The sequence below is a fragment of the Diabrotica undecimpunctata genome, chromosome 1 (assembly GCF_040954645.1).
Source record: "Diabrotica undecimpunctata isolate CICGRU chromosome 1, icDiaUnde3, whole genome shotgun sequence".
Lineage (NCBI taxonomy): Eukaryota > Metazoa > Arthropoda > Insecta > Coleoptera > Chrysomelidae > Diabrotica > Diabrotica undecimpunctata.
The window spans coordinates 208,799,585-208,820,876 of NC_092803.1; the positions used below are offsets into that span (position 1 = coordinate 208,799,585).

The 21,292-nt window shown below is 34.0% G+C and overlaps 2 protein-coding genes across 3 annotated transcripts in view; one reads left to right on the top strand and one right to left on the bottom strand.

Moving 5' to 3' along the window:
* Positions 1-21,292, bottom strand: part of Pld (Phospholipase D) — a 384,903-nt gene that overhangs the window by 141,981 nt on the left and 221,630 nt on the right. The gene's annotated exons all lie outside the window — the stretch shown is intronic.
* smog (G-protein coupled receptor 158 smog) overlaps positions 1-21,292 on the top strand; it is a 182,016-nt gene that overhangs the window by 54,031 nt on the left and 106,693 nt on the right. For both annotated transcript variants that reach the window (XM_072521091.1, XM_072521092.1), the window contains exon 5: positions 553-621. In XM_072521091.1, the coding sequence (XP_072377192.1) occupies positions 553-621 (69 nt within the window). The remainder of the gene's footprint in view (positions 1-552; positions 622-21,292) is intronic.

Below are 21,292 nucleotides of genomic sequence, written 5' to 3' on the forward strand. Positions count from 1 at the left end.
TTTCCCACATAGCCCATTCGTCTATTATGGTCTTTGCCTACTCTGGCGTTCAAATCACCCATTATTATTGTTGCTTCATATTCTTATCTAGCTTCATCTAGTTCATTTTGTGATCCGTTGTAAAATTCTATTACTTCTTCTGTTGTTCCTCCTACTGGACAGTATATTGGTATTACATAAATTTTGAATGAACTGTTTTATTTTTATTATTTTTCTTTTATACTTCCTGTTATTATTATCCCCACTCCTTCTTTCCCCCTATTTTCCAATGTTTCTCCTGAATAATATATAGTATGTTTATTTGTCATTTCCCAATTTTCGTTTTTTATATGGTTTTTGAGTATGTAAATATATTTGTATGGTGCAAAATGTACAATTCTTTTTGGTGCTAGAAGTACACATATTAAAAAGAAACATGGCACTGGAAAAAGGCCGTGAGAACAACTATGTCGCATTTTTATACAAATAACATTGTTCATATTTTACATTTCTTTAAAACATGCTTTTTATATTTAATAAAACCTTACATCTAAAATATGCTTACTTTTCTAGGCGATCGCTTCCGGAATGTGGAAAATCCTGGAAACAATCCTACTGGGAGTCTTCATATTATATTTACCGGTGAGTTTTTCGACTCGAGTGTATATATGGATATTGTAAATATTTTACCGGACCCTTTAATATACATATGTGCTTTTTGTAACGGTGAAATTTTAATGGAAATGTTTCGGAATACCCAACGACCTAATTAGAAAGTTTGTGGAGTATGATACGGGGGGATGAAATATAAACATTTTACAAAAAAGGCCCAAAGTTTTATTAAATCAAATAATCATTAACAACATAATATACATGATAAAATATGACATTTAAGGTCAGTTAGAATTATTGAACTAAAAAAAATTCGTTTCATTTTTCTAAATTATTTTAAATGAGTTAAATCAGTCGATAATTTTAAATAAAAAATCTAGACAACCAAGATTGTTATGGGGCCACATGTAGGCCCTGAAAGAGTCGTACCCGGTTAGGAACTGGGTGAAAAAGTTGTTCGTGTCTCTGCAGCCGCATTTCATCCAGTCCAAAATATTTGGAAATAATACCCTCGTCCAGGCCGCCCTATGCTCATTTGTCCATTTTTCCTACCACTCCGTTATGCTGCTATTTCTAGCTACCATTTTCTCCTGCTCATCGATCCCGTAGGTTTCTGCCCTCTCTTTCACCATCAAGTGCATGGATAACACAACCGCGATCAATTGTATGACCGCCGTTGTGTTGTTCTCTATGTACGTGCTACCCTTGGCAGTGTTTTTATCTATCTTCCATATTTTTTGATGTTAAGGACTTGATGTCATACCGGTGTGTACTTCCATAAAAACTCTCCTTTTGAAAGTCCCTGGTCTTTTCACATTGGGTATAATTCTTGTCAATGACGAAATTAACTCCTTTTCTTTACGAACGACGTCCTTCACGTGCTCAGCAAAGGTTCGCATTGTATCTAGGATTACTTTCAAGTACTTCACTTGTTTGGGAGGTACGATCCTTTCTCCTTTTAGTACAAAAACTAAAGTTTTCAGTCTGTGGCCATCGGAACCTTGAGGATCCTAGCTTTAGTCTTCTCGGCCGCCAGTATGCCATCCCAGTTGCCCATCCATGGGCAACTGGGATGGCATACTGGCCTCAGCAAAGTAAAGGCATGGATGCCTTTACTTTGCTGAGGGCTCAATTCGTTTTATGCATGATTAACCACTCTTCGTTGTGCTCCACCAGCACCAACAGGCCATCCACACCACATTCACTATTGCGTATTCACCAATGCTCAGGTAGGCCTCCAAAATTTCATTGTATAGAACGTTCAGAGGAAATAATATAGTAGAACACATAAAATTGGAACTAATATTCTCTATAGAAAGACATTTCAGAATTCTGTCAATAAGTCCAAAAAGGATGCATAATATGGACAAATATGGAACTACTGGACAAATAACTGTAACGAACAATCACAGTAGAATGTATGGCAAGTTACTACCGTATATAATGTAAAAGGAATTGTGAAGAAAACTCCAATCCAAACTGGAAGAAGTTACAACTAGTTCAGAGTTACAACTGGTTACAACTGATAAGAAATGCAGAAAATCGTCCCAAATCGATTTGTATATATAGGGACACAAAACAATCAACGTACTAAGCAAAATGGACCTAAAAACGTAGAAACACATTAGACCAAAGCTACAACAAAACTTTTACTTTTCTGAATGGCTCGTATTGGGTTTACCAAATTTGTATCTAGTAGTTTTCAATCGAGTCAGTCGCTAATGATCGCTTTCTTCTCTTTCTCTCCTGTTTTTCCATCAGTATTATTCTTACTATAAAATTGGCATAGTTCATGTGACCAAAAAAGTTTAGTATCCTTGTAAATCCAAAGCCAGAAGGTTTTTCTCAAGAACCAATGTTCTTGGCTTTTTACTATCCTAAATATTCTGCTCAAATAGCGCTTTTCTGTTGTGTCAATTCGTTATAATGGCCTAGGTATTAGTGGCAGAACTCTTCTTCTTGTGGTTCCTATACGTCGCGGACACTGGCCATTCTAATGGCAGCTTTAACTTTGTATAAATCTGCTCGAAATTGACTATGGTCGTTAGATTTAAATAAGTTCTTTGGTCATCTTTATGAATTCAAACTCTTGGTCAAACACTTTCTAAATATGTGGATTTTGCGAAAACTTAATTCGTCACTCGATTAACCCATAAGATAAAAAAAATTGTCCGTAGCTTCACATCTCAAAAGCCTCCAGCTTCCTCTTACATGCCCAATACAACCTTTAAGCTTCCACTCCTTATAGCGAAACTGGAATTATGCAGCCTTAAACGTACGAAATTTAAAAAAATTGTTCGTAGTATATATTGAAGAGAAGAAACAACATGCATCCCTGTCATAATCCGCGTTGTATCGATACGTCTATCGATTGTATCTGTCAACTGGTTATCTATTTTCATATTCGCAGTTTAATTATAGTATGTTTGAATTATTTATATACAATTATAATACAGGGTGTCCAGAAACTCTCCTGACAAACAAAGACCAGAAATTCCTCACATAATCTTAAGACAATTTAACACAATTCACCTAGTCCAAAAATACTTCCTAAGGGAGCTAGAGCTCTTTAAAGATGGCGCCTTGTAATTAGTTTTTTTAATAGTACGATTATTTATCCTCTAGAGTTGAATCAATTTCATCAATTGCGAATTTCTAGTACAGATCAAAGGCGTCCGTTTTGGGTAGGTCAACGGTTATTTTATCGCAGAACTTTTTTGTCTTTACCTTTTTAGCATTTGTGATACTAGATTATTAAATTTTCAGGTATTCTAGTAGTAAAAGGTACTCTTACTTTAAGTCGATATACACCGTTTTCCAGAACTTTCATGACGAAAAAACGAAAAATTTTCAAATTGATTTTTCTAGAAAACGGTGTATCCTACTGACTTGGAGTAGGAGCACCTTTTAGTACTAGAATATCTAAAAATTTAATAATCTTGTATAATAAACGCTTAAAAGTTAAAAACAAAAAAGTTATGCGTTAAAATAACCGTTGACATACCCAAAACGGACGCCTATAACCGGTACTAGAAATTCACAATTTATCTAATTAATTCAACTCTAGATGGTAAATAATCGTACCAATTTTCGTTTTTCTAACTAGAAGCATTCCGGAGGTATTAAAAAAAAATAATTACAAGGCGCCATCTTGAAAAGGCTCTAGCTCCCTTAGGAAGCATTTTAGGATTAGGTGAATTGGGTTAAAGTGTCTTAAAATTATTTGAGGAATCTCCGGTTTTCGTCTGTCAGGAAAGTTTCTGGACACTCAGTATATAATAATTTTTAATCGTTCTTTCTCTGATTTTTTTGATGTTAAGTATTAATGTAAAATCTTCCTCACTTTTGTATATGAACTATATTTTTACTTATTAAGTACATTCGGGTATTTATATAATTTAATATGTCTGCCATGTTTTTTTTTCTGCAATATACGTAGACTACAATTTACGATAATCGTTAATTACCGCCATCCTGTATTTTAAGCAATATAAGCCGAATGTAAGTGGATACTTGAAAGACACGTTGTTATGGGTCGTAATGTCTTAATAGCATCTACGATTCAATTAATTTTAAGTGCTGTGTTATTTGATTAGCAGGATTCTTGTTTGAGACTAGAAGCTATTTTATAGACTTTTAGCTTGTTTACTTTGGAAATTGTTTTACAAAGAAAATCGATATCATAATTTGCACAGTGTTTCCAAATTATACAATGCTACCGGAATTCTGACTTACAGATGTAAAAAAGTACAAATAAGAGTTACAGTAAACGCTTGGAACATCTCTAATTAAGAAAACTTCTTGTTTCTTATGTTTGGTAACTTCCGAGACGACGTAGTAATTTTGTTGTCTTTACTCCAATCACACTCCAGTAGAAGTAAATAGAGCACAAGGAATAACGTAATAAATCCAACACTAACTGTCTCAAGAAAAAATCAACCAAAGACAATATCCTCGAACTCCAAAATTACATTTCAATACTGAGTAAAACTTTGTGATTTTATACCATTAGTGTTCTCCAGTTCGTTGTAGTTTAATATCTAAAATTGTTTCATTGCTGTATATTATGCTTCTCGATAAATTCGGCATATGTTCCTCTACACGCAAAGGACACATTATAAAACAAACTCTAACGCGGCGAATCTATTCATTGAATTCCTGCCCGTATTTCTGGTAGCTTGACTAATTTAAATGGCGCGGTGAGTAGAATAACCTGGTTAAATTCAACAGCGTGTTAAAACTGGTCCCAAAGGATCGGTAGGTTCAGATTAGAGCGGAAAGAGATAAATATTACTGATAAACTTGTCGAAATCTCCTTATCCGGATATCATGGGGTGTGTTTGTGTACAAGTTTAGATCAGAATCCGTGATAGAGCTCGAGTAACTTGGAAACATTTTATATATAAACCAGGGTTTTGGTAAGAAGTAAATATAGAATAAACTTAACATATATTAATATCCTGTTTAATATATTTACATACTAATACTACAAAAGGACACAAACAGTATCATGAATAAAGGCCGTCAGCAATTGAATCGTTGCAAACAAAAACGTTCTTTTTTCATTTTTGACATTCTGATTGAAATTTGTTTTATGAACAGAATTACATCTTTTGGAGCAAAAATATTGTAACTAAAAGGTTTTACGTCAGTGACTTGAATGTTTTTGTAGGCAACACTATCAACATCTGTGTATTGTACTGTATTGTTGTGTTGTGTGAATCCCTAATTAAATAATCAAGGCTTCGCTCATTATTATTAATGGGTAAAACTCCGAAGGATCTTCGTGGGAAAAAATTGACAACTGAGCACTAATGCAATCAGTGGTCATACCAGGTTACTAATAAGACAACATATTGAAAGTTATCCATTAAAAAAAAGTAATTATGCAGTAAAGACTATCAAATATTTGGACGTAAGACTGAATGTTACAATTTTAAACAATATGTTTAAAGAAAAACACCCTAAATAAAAATGGACCTATGAGTTTTTCCTAGGGTTTTTCAAGGACTTCAATTTACGATATGGTCGTCCCTAGATTGATTCATGCTGCACTTGTGAAGAACTAAATTTAAAATTGAGAAGTCCTCATCTTAGTGATGCAGAAAAAAGAAATGTTGCTGCTGAATTGATGATTCACTAGCGTAGATCAAAAAAATTCTACAATAAGTTGAAAAGAGAAAATAACTATGAAACAAAAGCAAAAAAACCCCATATGCTTTCGATTATATGCAAAATATTCCGCTGCTCATGATTCAAGTACAGGAAACCTTTTATTTGCAGCAACTAATGGTGAATGTGTTTTGCATTCATGATGTAAAAAGCAATACGTCTCATATTTATCTATATCATTTACGGAAGTCCACATTCCTGGACTTGATAAACTAAACTAAACTAAAAAGACATGATAGAGTATCCAACTTACACCAAATAACCGAAATTATCATTAGTTCGGGTGATAGGATAGATAAGTTTATAGTCGAAGAAGTTTGCACAGAAGATATACTACACAGAAGATTTTCAACATTGGTAGTCAACCTCCCATCATTCCCATTATGAGAGAATACGTGAAATGATGGGAGTCAAGCATACAATAGTTGATGACATAAAAACAAAACAGTTAATATGGTACGGCCATGTACAGAGAATGCCAGATGACAGAATTCCGAAACAGATTTTGACGTGGACACCACAAGGAAGAAGAAAAAGAGGAAGGCCAAGAAGAAGCTGGAGAGAGGGAATTGAAAAAGAACTAGACGAAAGAGAAATCTCTCCAGGCCTATGGCTGAATAGAGAAGAATGGCGGTTAGGAGTCGGAAGGCGTCGGAGAACACTGTAAACCGATAATAGTAGTAGTAGTAGGTAGTCAACCTACAAAGACGTGCATTTCTGAGAAAACAAGATGAAAAACTGATCCTAGTGTAATGAAATTGGGAAACCACAGAAAATCCATCACCCCCACCGCTTTTTGAGGCTGCTGTCTGCTGTGCTCTGTGCTTAAATACTTTCTGTACGCTTCTTGTGATCGGTTCTGTATACAAGCGAGTGGGCATGGTCTTATTCGCTTATTTAATTTATAATGAATAGCAAGTCGTGGTCAAAGAAGAAGAGGAAGGCCCAGAACAAGATTCCTAGATAACATAGACCAAGATATGAGAAATATGGAAATACGTGCTTGGCGGAGGAAGGCGATGGATAGGGACGACTGAAAAAAAATTCTTGGGGAGCCTAGGACCCACACATGGTTGTAAAGCCAAAATGATAATGATGAATAGCAACTCGACCCCACATAGAGATAAAGCCAAAGAAAAAATTGACGTTTTCCATTTATAAAAGATATTTGATGTTCCTCCAACTCTTGTTTTTTTGTGACTCTCAAGAAATAAGTGTATGTACTTTACGGTTATTCTCCAAGATATATTTTCAAACTGTTTATGTTCGTGTCTACTTAATTAGATTATATAACACGCTGCATTTTTCTCATTAGTACCTGTCATTCTAACCTCTGAAATTCTTCTTATATTTTTTTCTTACTATTTCTTTCCCTATTCTTTATATATCTAAAATGTTTAGCCAGATTTATAACTTTATATCTGAAAGTTTTGCATGACGCATTAAGAAAAAACGTGTATCTTCTTTCCTTAAAGTAGGCATTTATTTTTTGTTGCCCTGAGCGTGAAGTGGAGTCGGGGTAAGATATTAGTAGGGAAGCTATTGTACCGTATTACAATTCCGTATTTTAATAATCGCTTAACATTTTATTTTCCCGACTACAGAAAACATTTCTAGGAAATATTTTCTATATATTCTAAAAATATATATAATTAATCGAGTAATATAGTGATTAGATGGCAGCCAAACTGGATGTTTTTGCGACTCAGATAACGGGGATCGATCAAGCCTACTACCAACTCATAAGATTCCGTTATTATCTAGAAATGGATTCAAAGGCACAAATTTACCGTTACCTATAACTAAATCCTGGTTTTTTAAAAAATTAAATTTTTTTGAAAATTCCGAAAAATGCGTCATCTTAATTATTAAAGACTGTGAATCGACCAACTTTTGAGCATTTTTTTATAGCCCTTTTTCTATTCGAATTATCGAATAAAGGCCTCTCCCATTTCTCGCCATTGATCCCTGTTGTGTGCTAGGCGTTTCCACATTGGTCCTGCGACTCTTTTGATATCGTCGCTCCAGCGCATTTGAGGTCTTCCTCTTGGTCTCTTCGCATCGTACGGTCGCCAGTTTCCGACTTCTTTGTTCCATCTACCATCTTCGAGACGTTCGTTGTGTCCAGCCCATTTCCATTTTAATTTAGCTGCTTGTTTCGCGGCGTCCTTTATTTTTGTTTTGTTCCGGATTGCTTCGTTCGTTTGCCGATCTATTAGTGAGATACCAAGCATCTGTCGTTCCATGGCTCGCTGAGTTTTTCGAATCTTGTCCATGTTCTTTTTTGTGAATGTCCAGGTTTGAGCTCCGTAAGTGAGAACGGGAAGGATACAAGAATCGAACACTTTGGTTCGAAGGTTTTGGGGTATCTTTTTGTCTTTCAGTATGTATGAGAGTTTTCCAAATGCGGCCCATCCCATTCTTACTCGTTTGCTTATTTCGGTAGTTTGGTTTTCTTTGTTTACCTTGATATTCTGACCCAGATATACGTATTCTTCTACATTTTCCACTTTTGTTCCTTGGATGGTTATCGTCGGTTGATCATCTTTATTCGACATTAGCTTAGTTTTATTCAGATTCATTTTCAGTTCTTTTTTTATGGATTCCGTATGAAGCTCATCGATCATCGTCTTCAGTTCTTTCCAGCTGTCGGCTATTAGTACTACGTCATCTGCATATCTTAGATGGTTTAAATACTTTCCGTTTATCGATAGTCCCTTCGTTTCCCAATTTAGTGATTTAAAGTCTTCAAGTGCGGCAGTAAATAGTTTTGGATATATGGTGTCTCCCTGTCTTACTCCTCGGTTGATTTTTATTGGCCTCGTTTTCATTCCGTTATCCATCGTGACTACCATTTCAGCGTGTTGATATATATTATGTATTAATATCCTATATCTAGAATCTATTCTGCTGTTGACCAGTGCTTCCTCAATAGCCCATAATTCTATGCTGTCAAAAGCTTTCTCGTAGTCTATAAATGCTAAACAGATTGGTAAATTGTATTAGTTAACTTTTTCTATTAGGACCTTTAGTGTGTGAAGATGATCACATGTACTCAATCCTGTTCTAAATCCTTCTTGCTCTACTGGTTGATATACATCGAACTTTGTTGTCAATCTATTTGTAATTATTTTTGTGAATGTTTTATAAAGTTGTGATAGTAGTGATATTGGACGATAATTTTTCAGATCTGTATTGTCCCCTTTTTTGTGTATTAATATTGTGTTTGCAGTATTCCATTCCTTTGGTATGTTTCCTTCAAATAGGCATTTATTAAAAAGTATTTTTAGGTACCTGATGACTTCTTCTCCGCCTTTTTTCAACATTTCTGCCAGAATTCCATCACTACCCGGTGCTTTATTTCTTTTTCTATTTCTACTTCGCTTATTTCGGGCATTACTTCAGAATTTACGTTTGTTATTTGTCTTTTCAAATTTTGCTTTGAAGAGTCGGGGGGATCGTTTCTTGAGCGGTATAACTCAGTATAGAAGTTTTCAACTATGTTTGATATCTGAGCTTTGCTTGTTTCTTGTTGGCCTTGTTGATTTTTCATAGTTATAATATTTTTCTTTCCTAATTTCGGTTTGGTATATTTCAGACTTCGATTTTTCTCTATCACTCTTTCTACATGTTCTTGTTGATGTTTTTTAATATCGTCTTTTATCTGTTTTCGTATGGCTCGATTAAGTTCTTTGTATTCTGTGGTATTTCTTTTGTTTAGTGACAGGAGCTCTTTTCGTTGTTTCAGGATATTCTTCGATTTGATCATTTGATTTGATTTGAGCATTTAGCTCGTTTAAATTGCGTCTATCTTTTCCCTTCAACCTTACGTTAAAAATAAATCGACGAACATAGGTAATCACGCATTAATTAAAATAAATAATTAAATAATTAATTTATGCATCGAGCTGTATTTTTCTAAAATATTATTATTCAACAAAACTTGCATATAATTTACTGATTGAGTCCTTACTATATTAGTTAACATTGAGCCACCTATACTGTGGCGGAGTGAATGGACTATCCTTCTCTCTGATATTAGTATATTTTAATCTGTGATGTTAATATATAATTTTTTAATCTGTGATTAATAATATAATATGATATTTACCCTTATCTTCAAGGTTGAGACTATAAAATAATTTTAAAACTGTTTAAATTAGTATCTAGAATGTTGTACTTACTAAAAATGTTTGTTTAACAGTTCTTTTTCATTTTATAATTATACCGTCTTAGTATTTCCACGCTTTTTATAGTAAAAAAGATAAATGTTCCCCAAAAGTTCCCTCTAAGACTTCTGTAAGTAGTTATAATGACACTCATACCCCTTCTTCGACTTTGAGTTAACAGAGACAACTTGAAATCAGTTAGTCTTGTTTCATAATTAATAGGTAACTTAGTAGCTCTACATTGTACTCCATCTATAAGATTATTTTCTCTTCGAAGGTGGAATGATCAAAGCAAAACGACACTACAAATACTAGGTAAGATGCGATATAACTTTTATAGAGTTTCAAAACCAAATATGGACACATTTTATAAAAATATTTGGACATAAGATCTAAAGCAGAATTTGCTTTAATGAAAAGACCAGCTTAATATTAGAGATTCACTTTCTGAACTAATTTCATTGGATTCTCATACAAAAATATTTCACAAATGGATTATTCCATCCCTATTGCACGTCACAGCACTAATTTATATTTATTGGAACGACCGGACCGTATTACAACTTAAAATCTTCGCCATGAGAAACGCCTTCATCACGACTATTTTTACTTTTGATACTGCAGCTCTGAATAAATCAACAGAACTGCATTTATACATTCTTCTTCTAAATGTGCTTATCTTCTGGTGATGTTGGCAACCATATTGATCCATCTTATTCTATTCACATCAGCTTAAAATAAATCAGTCGACGTTAGACCTGACAAAGGCTTTCCATCGCATCCAAGTCAAAGACGTCTTACACCTACTGTATAAAAGAAACATACCAATCAATATTATACAAACCATCGAAAACATCTACTTACATAATCGAATTCAGGCAAAGATAAATGGAAAACTAACACAGTGTATACCAGTACAAAGCGGAGTCAGACAGGGTGACTCGTTAAGCCCACTTCTCTTAATATAATAATGGACGAAATAATTACAAGCAGCGGTCATGGTTATAGAATGGGGAACAAATATTATGTTATGCAGCCGACGCCGCATTAATCACCGAGACAGAAAACGAGCTCCAAAAATTAACACACATGTTCAATACAACAGCCAAGAAATACAATATAATAATATCAGCAGAAAAAACCAAATGTATGACAACATCTAAATACCCACTACGATGTAAAATCGAAATTGATGGGAAAATAATAAAGCAGGAAGCAACGTTTAGATATCTGGTAATAGATATAACTAGTTACGGAGATGTTGAAGAAGAAGTATGACAACAAAGCTTAAAAGCAACTAAAGCGTCGGGATCTTTTAATGACACAATCTAGAAGAACAAAACCAAAAGAGAAAAACAAGAATCTACAAAGCAGCAATTAGACCTATATTAACATACACAGCGGAGACAAAACCTGCTACATTTAAAAACGAGACGACTACTAGAAACAACAGAGATAAAAATACTTCGACGAATATCAGGGCAAATGCTAATATTGAAGAACAAACAGGCTTTAAAGCCTACATACAAGAAGGAAGAAGAAGAATACGTTAGACTATTTTTTAAGATTGACCAGCCAGGATATACGTCTGCGTCCAGGGCCTCTCTTTTTTCAGGTTTTTCACATTTCCAAGCAATGGTTTTTTTTTGGAAAGTGGAATGAATATTGATAGTAGCCAGTCTTTTGGTAAGTGACCAGTTTCATATATGTTGTTGAATACCTTCGTAAGAGCTGCGATTTTGTGTTCCTCTAATAGCTTTAAAATTTCACCATGAACTTCACCAGATCCTGGTAATTTGCCTTTTTTAATTCGCTTTAATTTTTTATTTCAGTTGGCCTTCTTGCTGTATATTCGAATAATTCTTGCATATATTTTTTCCATCTTCTTAATTTATCTTCAATTGTAGTCAAAATCTACCCTCCGAGGTCCACGATTATGCCTCTATTGCATTGCTTTCTGTTTTTCTGTATCTCTCAATTTTTTTGTGTATATGCAAATCGTCATGTTTCTTTTGTAGTTTCAATTTCCGTACATTTCTTCACTATAGTTTATTTTTATGAACGAGAGAGTAATTAGCATAATTTTAACTAGTAGCTCCGACCACTCTATGGGCGTGCTCAAGATTAATTGAAAAATTACTTTGAATAATTGTAAAAAATAAATGAATTATTTCAGTGTTATAAAGTGTTATGTGCATGTAAACAAAAGTGACCTCTTTTATCACACACTATATTAGAACTGACTGGCCTACATTAAAATGGGTTTTAAAAATTCACATTTTTTTTAGTTTTTAAAAATTACAAAAGAGAAAAAGAGTTTTTAAAACCGTCTAAGGTATGTTAAATAGATGAATAAAAATATTAATATAAAACTTACAGCTACTTGTTACAAATCCAAATCAGATTCAGAAGATGAACTTTCAGAACCAAGATTTATAATAACTGGCTCGATCATTTTATCAGTAATATTGTCCAGCTTCCACATTTTTTCCTCTTCTTTAATAGTGTGATTTACTGCCTTTTCCCAGTTTTCAGGTTTTACATTATTTACGGCCTCCAAAAACAACTGTTTAACATCATGAATTTTAAAAGTGGTATTTTTTCTTGAAACTTCACTCTTTATCTGTGCCCATACCAGTTCAATCGGGTTTAATTCACAATGATATGGTGGGGATCTAAGTACTGTCATTCCACGATTTTTGGCAATTTCATCAATTTCGTATTTTTTAAATTTTTCTTTATGAAGGGCACACAACGAATAAAGTTCCTTTCTTATAGATCCGGGATGGTACGTAATATTTTTTGAACTGAACTTTTGAACCAATAGCCCTTGGTTGTGGGCAGTCCTTCTATAAGTCTGGAGTGATAACTTGCATTATCCATTACTATTACACAGTTCTTAGGAAGAAGATCTATCATTTGTTCGAACCATTCTTGAAAGACATCAGCGTTCATGTCTTCATGGTAGTCACCGGTACGAGTTGATTCGAAAGTTAATAAACCACCTTCAACAAAACCGTCTGAACTGCCAATGTGTACTATTATCAGCCTGCGTCCCTTTCCTGATGGTGGGTTTAAACCAGTAGATAAGTTATTTACAAAAGCGTGCCTTTGACTTGTAACAGTTTCATCCTGCCAAAATTTATTTGGTGTATGACCCTCGTTGATCCATGTTTCATCAAGATAAAATATTTTTCTTTTTTGGTTTCTCATTTCCTTTATGGTTCTTAGAAAATGTCTTCTCCATATGACAATATCGCTTCTTTCTAATAAAATAGACTTTCTGGGATTCTTTTTCCAGCGGAAGCCTATTTCTTTTAAAAGTTTCCATAACGTACTTCGACTCATTTCTGGATAATCCTTATCATCTCGAACTGAGACAAGAACTTTATCCAATGTTGGAAATTCTTGTCTAAAGAAGAATTCATGCACTTTCCGTCGAAGTCCTTCTTTAAAATGATATTCTATTTGAAATTTTGGTTTCCCTGGAGCATTACGTGGCATTTGAAAACTACCACATTTCTCTTCTTTAATAACTCTGTAAATCGTAGATTTCCCAACACCAAGTGTACTGCTAACTAACTCAACGGTCTCATCGACACTTTCACATAAACGTTTGTCTGTAAATGATTTAAAACAATTAAATATTAATGTTTTTTCATTAACTGTTAGAGGACCAAGAGGACACGGCACTTCCAAATTTTCCATAACACTAGTATACACAATAAACTGCACCTTGCAACTGAAGTACCTACTTTAAGTGAACTGTTAAGAATTTTGAATACGCCACTTGGACCTTCCTACAAAATGGAAAAACCCACTATCACATTTTCTGTGGAATAAGTTTAGAAGGTAATTATCTAGTCAATTACTGTCGTAGATTCCTGGAATTAAAGAATTAAATGTTTGATTGTTGAAACCCTTACTTCGTGGAATGCACTCATTTCAGATAAAATAAAACGTTTTATTTTATCTAAAGAATTAAACTTTATTTTGCAAATAGGTAGGTACTTATTAAACTTTTATTGGTTATATATAACCAATAAAATAAACATCTTACATTTCTTGCAAATTCATTAGTACCTGTTAACCTCCATCACTCCGACACTGGCAACCTTATTTAGGGATTAGTAACCCTCACAACTATTGTATTCTATTCTGCTCCAACCTTTATACCTGGTGGTCATACTCAATTTAAAATTGTTTTCCTATATACTTCTGTAAACTTGTTGACAAATATCTGTTTTTCATTGAGTCACCCGTATCAACAGTTTAGGGATTTGCATACATAATTTATTGTTTTATTACTCTCTCATACATAAAAATACACTATAGCCATGCTTCTTTTGCTATTATTATTTCCCATGGTATATTCTTATGCAACTTTTTGTTTTCATTGATATTTCTACCTTTCAAATTCTTCGCTCTTTCATCATCTGCAATATTTTATCTGTCACCCATTCTTGCTTCTTTTCTTTTTTTTCTTTTATTTAAGATTTTTCTCGTTAATCACTCCACTCATTTTGACTGCCATCCTTAACTTAAGTCTGATACGTAAATTAGAAAACTAATGAGACCTAAGTATTGGCTCATGAGGTACTACTAGCTACCACATGTGGAAGACTGCAGTCATATTTCACTGTTATACATACTGCAGTTATACATAAAAAGCTCTTCCTAAGAGAATTTTTTCTCACCAAAGAAGTAACTCTTGACGAACAACGTAATGTTCTAGCTTCAGCAGCTTATACATACCATATCAAATGCACATGAAAAATTTAGTATACTAATGATACAGATTGGTTCATGCATCCAAAGATAGGGTTCAATTACTAAGAACTGCTATTTACTAAACGATTAGGTATGTTGATATGGTATACATACATAACTGGATGGTATATATATGAATACATAACATAATTGGAGTAAATCTGTATGTGAACCAAATGAGTCCCACTGTATAACTACTTGGAAATTATAATCAATGATTCGTGGGACAATACCTAAGAGATTAAATGACGCATCGGAAAGATAAAAAGTGCATTCTTGACTATGAGCTCTCTGTTTAAGAGCCAGGACCTCTAGACCCTAGAAACAAAAATAAGGATCCTTAAATGTTACGTGTATTCAGTGGTTCTGTACGGAGTAGAAACGTGGACATTGAAGGCAAACTCTATCAAAACTTCAGGCTTTTGAGCTATGGTTATACAGAAGGATCCTAAAGATACCATGGACACACAAAGTTACAAATAAAGAAGTACTAGGGAGGATGAACACAACCGCGGATTTGGTCAATATCGTGAAAGACCGTAAGCTTGCAGTACTGCATATAATAAGAAGTCACGGCAGATATGAGCTATTCCAATGCATTTTGCAACGTAAAATTGAAGGAAAAAGGGCCCCCGGACGACGAAGAATATCCTGGCTTACTAACCTAAGAACATGGTATAGAAAGACCTCAACACAGCTATTCCGTATGGCAACCAACAAATTCTTCATAGCCAGAATGATTGCCAATGTTCGGAACGGACAGGCACCCTAAAAGAAGAATGTTGGGAGACAACATTGTGCTCTAAACAAAATGATACTAATTCTACTTTACTTGTAATTAATCTTTCTATTATTTGATCGACGTTGTCGGAACTGTTACTGGTCGATAATTATTTGGAATAAGTTTATTTTTATTTTTATATAATATTCCGAAATAATTCCGATCTTACGTACAAAGAATTGCGGCCTCTGACACTAATTCTGTTTTCATAGCTACTTCTTGCCAATCTTAATGTCTTCTTCAGCCTATATATGCCTATACAATGCATGTATTTTTCTCGGATGGATTTTTCTCCACGCGTTACCATAGAACATTTTTTCCTTACTCACATCCATCAGTTTCCAAAATGACCTATATTGACCCATATTCTGTGTTTTTTCTGACTTCTGAAGTATAATCAACGTTTTTTGATGAATTTTACTGCATGACATGATAAAGGTCAAAGTGTCTTGAAATCCTTAAAAGTTATCATTACTACTTACGACATAAAATTTTTGGGAAAGTAAATGAGCAGTGCTTATTCCAGTTGACCAACAAAAAGATATGAATAAGTTTTGTATGAAACTATTTCGTATGTATTTTACTAATTCTTAACAATGCTGAATTATAAGCCTCCCGGATTAAAAAAACCTGTATTTTGTTCTGAAGCGCCACAACTATGAGTTATGTGCCTTTTGCCAGCCCTTAGAGATTGTAAAGGTCTTCTTCGTGACAGTAAGAGCCTTTCATTTCAGCGAAAGAGTAAATGTGGAAATTACAGTAGCTATTATATAATACACCTTACTTAAGTTTCCATTGTTTTGTTTGCTGTATATTTCTCACGAAGATGGTCACATTATACGCCAAATACTCTATTGTACTCTCTGTAATGGCTGTGTCACAAATATCTTACACATTTTATTAATTGCTTCCGTGTCCAACATTGTTATAGTGGTTGTGGCAATTAAATAAATATATATTTTATATATTTTTCTGATTAAGAATATGATTGTTGGGCCATAACAAAAGAAAAAAACCTTGACAAATTAAAAATTGGGCAGATTCTAATTCATATTTTAACGACTATTTAACTAGACTATTTTTAACTGATAAAACATCATAGTAACGCCACGTTTCCTAATGACAAAACTCCTTTCTGCCCATGATTTCTCAGGATCCCATAATTCTATTGTTGTCAGTTTGACAAACGTCATTGAAGCGTAATCAATTTTTTACAGATATAATGAATCCAGACGAAAAATCAAGTTTTGGATGACAATCAGACGAAGAAATAAAAAAATTGCTTTCGGAAAATATCCCATTGAATACGCAGATGTTCAGAAGCTCTATTTGGACCTAATTTCGGAGTTCCTACGGGTGAGAAATTTTACGCTTGAAAGATGTACTACCATAACAGACCTAGCAAAAATTCTCTGGGATTATGCCTTTAACATGAAAAAAGGCAATGGCGAAGACTATAAAGGGTCGTCTGTAAAGTCACTGTGGAATACTACAGCAAAAATAGTACAAGAAAAATATTTTACGAAGTACGCCATAAAAATCGACTCTTTCACAGATATATCTTTCACATGGGCAAGATTGAAGAACTCTTAAAAATCATCTAAACTGCGACGAGGAAACCTCCGATGGAGCACAAAAAAAGTTTTTTCGCTTTTGCTGATTTGAACTTGCTTCGAGAGGCAATGAGGCCGTAAACTGCAAGATTCACTTTTTCCAGAAGGAATTTGATGTTATGGGAGAATTTACGGGCCGAATTGAATACAACCAAAACAAATCAAGACGGTCGAAAAGTTTGGCAAGCAGCAAATGGCTGGTAAGAAATTCATCAAACGAAAATTTATGCCCAGTTAGATTATTTTTTAAATTAATGGAAAAAAAGGGGACCAAAGATTTTATCAGACAGACTCTTACCGTTCACCCTAACTGGAGGGATGAATCTTGGTTCAAAAACTTGGAATCAACACCGTATCTAAGTGGAAAAAAATGTCAGCTGAAAAAATTGGAATAGACACAGAAAAACATAAAATAACAAACTATTCTTATCGATCTTCAGCTGTGTCAGCCTTATTCAAGCAAGGTGTTTCTGAATAGGAGTTTATTAAATTAACGGGTCACTCAAAGGCAAGTTCTTTAAAACACATTATCAAGTTCTACACATTAATTATCTAATCACAATAATTTACAAATCTTAATAATGTTAATTCATCTGTGATATTTTTTTTCTTTTTGTCGAAAAAATTGGCCCACAAATAAAAAGTTATTTAAAATCAAAATTTGTTAACCTCTTAAAGCAACGGTTTTTTGTATGGAAGTGTGTAAAGAGAAAGGAGGACTACTAGTACGTGTCTTTTTAAGATAGCACTCAATAGAATCACAATAGTCTCTCACGCTTTTATCCAACCTCCGTAAGAGATAGGCACTATCAGAAGAATATAAAACTCACACGGGAGGTTGTTAAACTTTAAATCACAATTATTTATTTAAAAATTCAATAAAAATAACTTTAATAAGTTGAAAAACAAATAATCTATTAGAATAGAATATCATTAGCAACGATAATTCTTTTTGTATAACATTATGCTTTCTTTACTGATAACAAGTGCGACTTTAACTACAAAGTTTTTTTGATTACTAAAACATGCCGATTTTATTTGCCATGATGCTTTCTTTGTTGATGATGCTAATTTTGAAAACGATAATTCTTTTTTGGCGATAATGTGCTTCCTTGTTTTCTGATACTAAGACAGATTTTGATTCAAAAGCTAACTTCGATAGTAACAATATGCCGATTTTTATTTTTATATAATGGCTAAAGTTGATGATAATATGGTTTTGACAATGTCAATCGTTTTGTGATAATAATCTGCTACCTCTAGTAACATTATGCCCTACTTTAATTGTAAAACTAAACTAAAATATGCTAAATTTAATGGCCAAATATATGGCCTAGGAGGACAAATTCGTTAAACTTCCCGTGCTCGAATCGGTATCAATAAAGTGTTATGATCATTTCGGCCTAGCCCAGCCTCATCAGACACTTTGGGCTGATACAAATTCAAACTCGGAAAGTCCAACGAATGTCTCCCAAAACTTCACTACAACAGTAGTTAGCTACAAAGGCGCCACCTGCTTTGGCAGCCGTGAACGAAAACGATATGATAATATCGTTTTCTGTCCTCTGCGCTATGCGAAATGTGTAAAAGATATAATCTTTTAGCGAAAGCCGCTATCGCTTTATTAAATTAAATGGCCAAATATATGGCCTAGGAGGACAAATTCGTTAAACTTCCCGTGCTCGAATCGGTATCAATAAAGTGTTATGATCATTTCGGCCTAGCCCAGCCTCATCAGACACTTTGGGCTGATACAAATTCAAACTCGGAAAGTCCAACGAATGTCTCCCAAAATTTCACTACAACAGTAGTTAGCTACAAAGGCGCCACCTGCTTTGGCAGCCGTGAACGAAAACGATATGATAATATCGTTTTCTGTCCTCTGCGCTATGCGAAATGTGTAAAAGATATAATCTTTTAGCGAAAGCCGCTATCGCTTTATTAAATTAAATGGCCAAATATATGGCCTAGGAGGACAAATTCGTTAAACTTCCCGTGCTCGAATCGGTATCAATAAAGTGTTATGATCATTTCGGCCTAGCCCAGCCTCATCAGACACTTTGGGCTGATACAAATTCAAACTCGGAAAGTCCAACGAATGTCTCCCAAAATTTCACTACAACAGTAGTTAGCTACAAAGGCGCCACCTGCTTTGGCGGCCGTGAACAAAAACGATATGATAATATCGTTTTCTGTCCTCTGCGCTATGCGAAATGTGTAAAAGATATAATCTTTTAGCGAAAGCCGCTATCGCTTTATTAAATTAAATGGCCAAATAATAATATGCTAATGTGCTAATTTACGTTACGATAATGCATGCTTTAATGATAATGCTGATTTTGAAAACAATAATCCTATTTTCGACGATAATATGCTTTCTTTAATGAGACTAAGGCGGACTTTTATTAAAAAGCAAGTTTTAATAGTAAAAAATGCTAATTTTTTGACGTGACAACGTCTTAAATTAGGTTGTGGCTCGGAGTCATTCATGAAAAAGTGTAACGCCCGCTCACGTCTGTTACAGTGAGTCACCGAACGAGAGAGAGGCCCGCCGGACCGGCGAATGCCTTGCGTCTCTCTCCCACTCAAACATGATCGGTCCGCTGCGCGCGGAGCACTAGAGAATTAGGCGCGTTGAATCGGTGCGTGCTTCCGTGCTTGTGTCTCTGTCTTTCTCGAGCGTTCTTGGCGTTCAAGACACATTACAGCAGAAACACTTCCTTTCATTTCATATTTCTCCTATCATCGTCCTATCCTCAACAAAATCACTCAAATAGAAATTAGTTAAGTTTAAGTTTACATGTACAATGTTTTAGTAAACAAAATATATTTCTTTAGTTAAAATTTGTGCAATTCTTATTTTCATTCAATTCCTTGTTACTATTGTGCAATTTAATAATATTCATATCAATAAATATTCTACCGAGAAAAAGACGTTGTCACGTAAAATTTTCGCCCGTAAAACCGACTTTACAGGCAACCGATTTTTTTTATTATAGTATGGCTTAAGTTGATGACAATGCTGATTTTGACAATATTAATATTTTTGTCTTAATAATCTGCTATTAATAACATTACGCCGACTTTGATTGTAAAATTGCTCTAATAACCAAAATGTAGTGATTTTAATTACAAAAATACTTACTTTGATGATAATGCTTATTTTAGAAACAATAACCATATTTTTGTGATAATATACTTCATATAATGACAATAAGACATGCTTTTATTAAAACATTTATATTGATAGTGAAAACAAACTAATTTTTATTATTCTATTATGACTTGCTTTGATGATAATGCTCATTTTGACAATCTCAATCTTTTTGTGGAAATAATCTGCTACTTTTAATATTATTACGCCCTACTTATGCTGATTTAAATTAGGGCAGTGTCTGCATTATAAGATAATGCAGACACTGCTTTTTTATTATTATTTTGTGGCCTACTTTGCTCATAATGTTGATTTTGACAATAATAACCTTTTTGTGGTAATACTCTATGACGTGCATTAACAATACGTTCGATTTTGATTTTAAAATTGCTTTAATAACGAAAACATACCTATTCTAATTATGATAATGCTGATTTTGACAATGGTAATCTTTTTGAGGTAATAATATGCTACTTTTAATACCATTACGCCCGACTTTGATTGTAAAGCTTGCTTTAATGACTAAAATATGCTGATTTTAATGATAATAATGCTTACTTTACGATAATATAGATTTTCGTAGATGTAGAGATAATATGCTTGATTTAATGACAATAATGTCTACTTTAATTACAAATTTTGTTTTGATTGCTAAAATATGACGTAGTATTGTTATATTTTTTTTGGTTTCCAGTGCTATTCATATAATTAATATTTGTTTAAAACAGTGCGACTGCAAACGTCGAGCTTGTAGTATGAAGGGGACAATTAAATAATAGTAAGTGGTTTCCTGCTGCACTTTTATTCGCCTGCTCTCATTATTATTTCGTCGAAGAGATGATTTATTTTTTAATATTCGATTTATCGATTAACAATAATATTTCATTTTCCTTTCTGATTCCGATTTGTGTACACATGTGGATTACTGGTGAAGAGGCTGGAATCAAATCAAATTCAAGTCCATTCAGTCTTTCATCACTGCCGATGACAACTCGCCGCGACGACGAATGAATGAATATCTCTACGTCCTGTCGCTTCCATA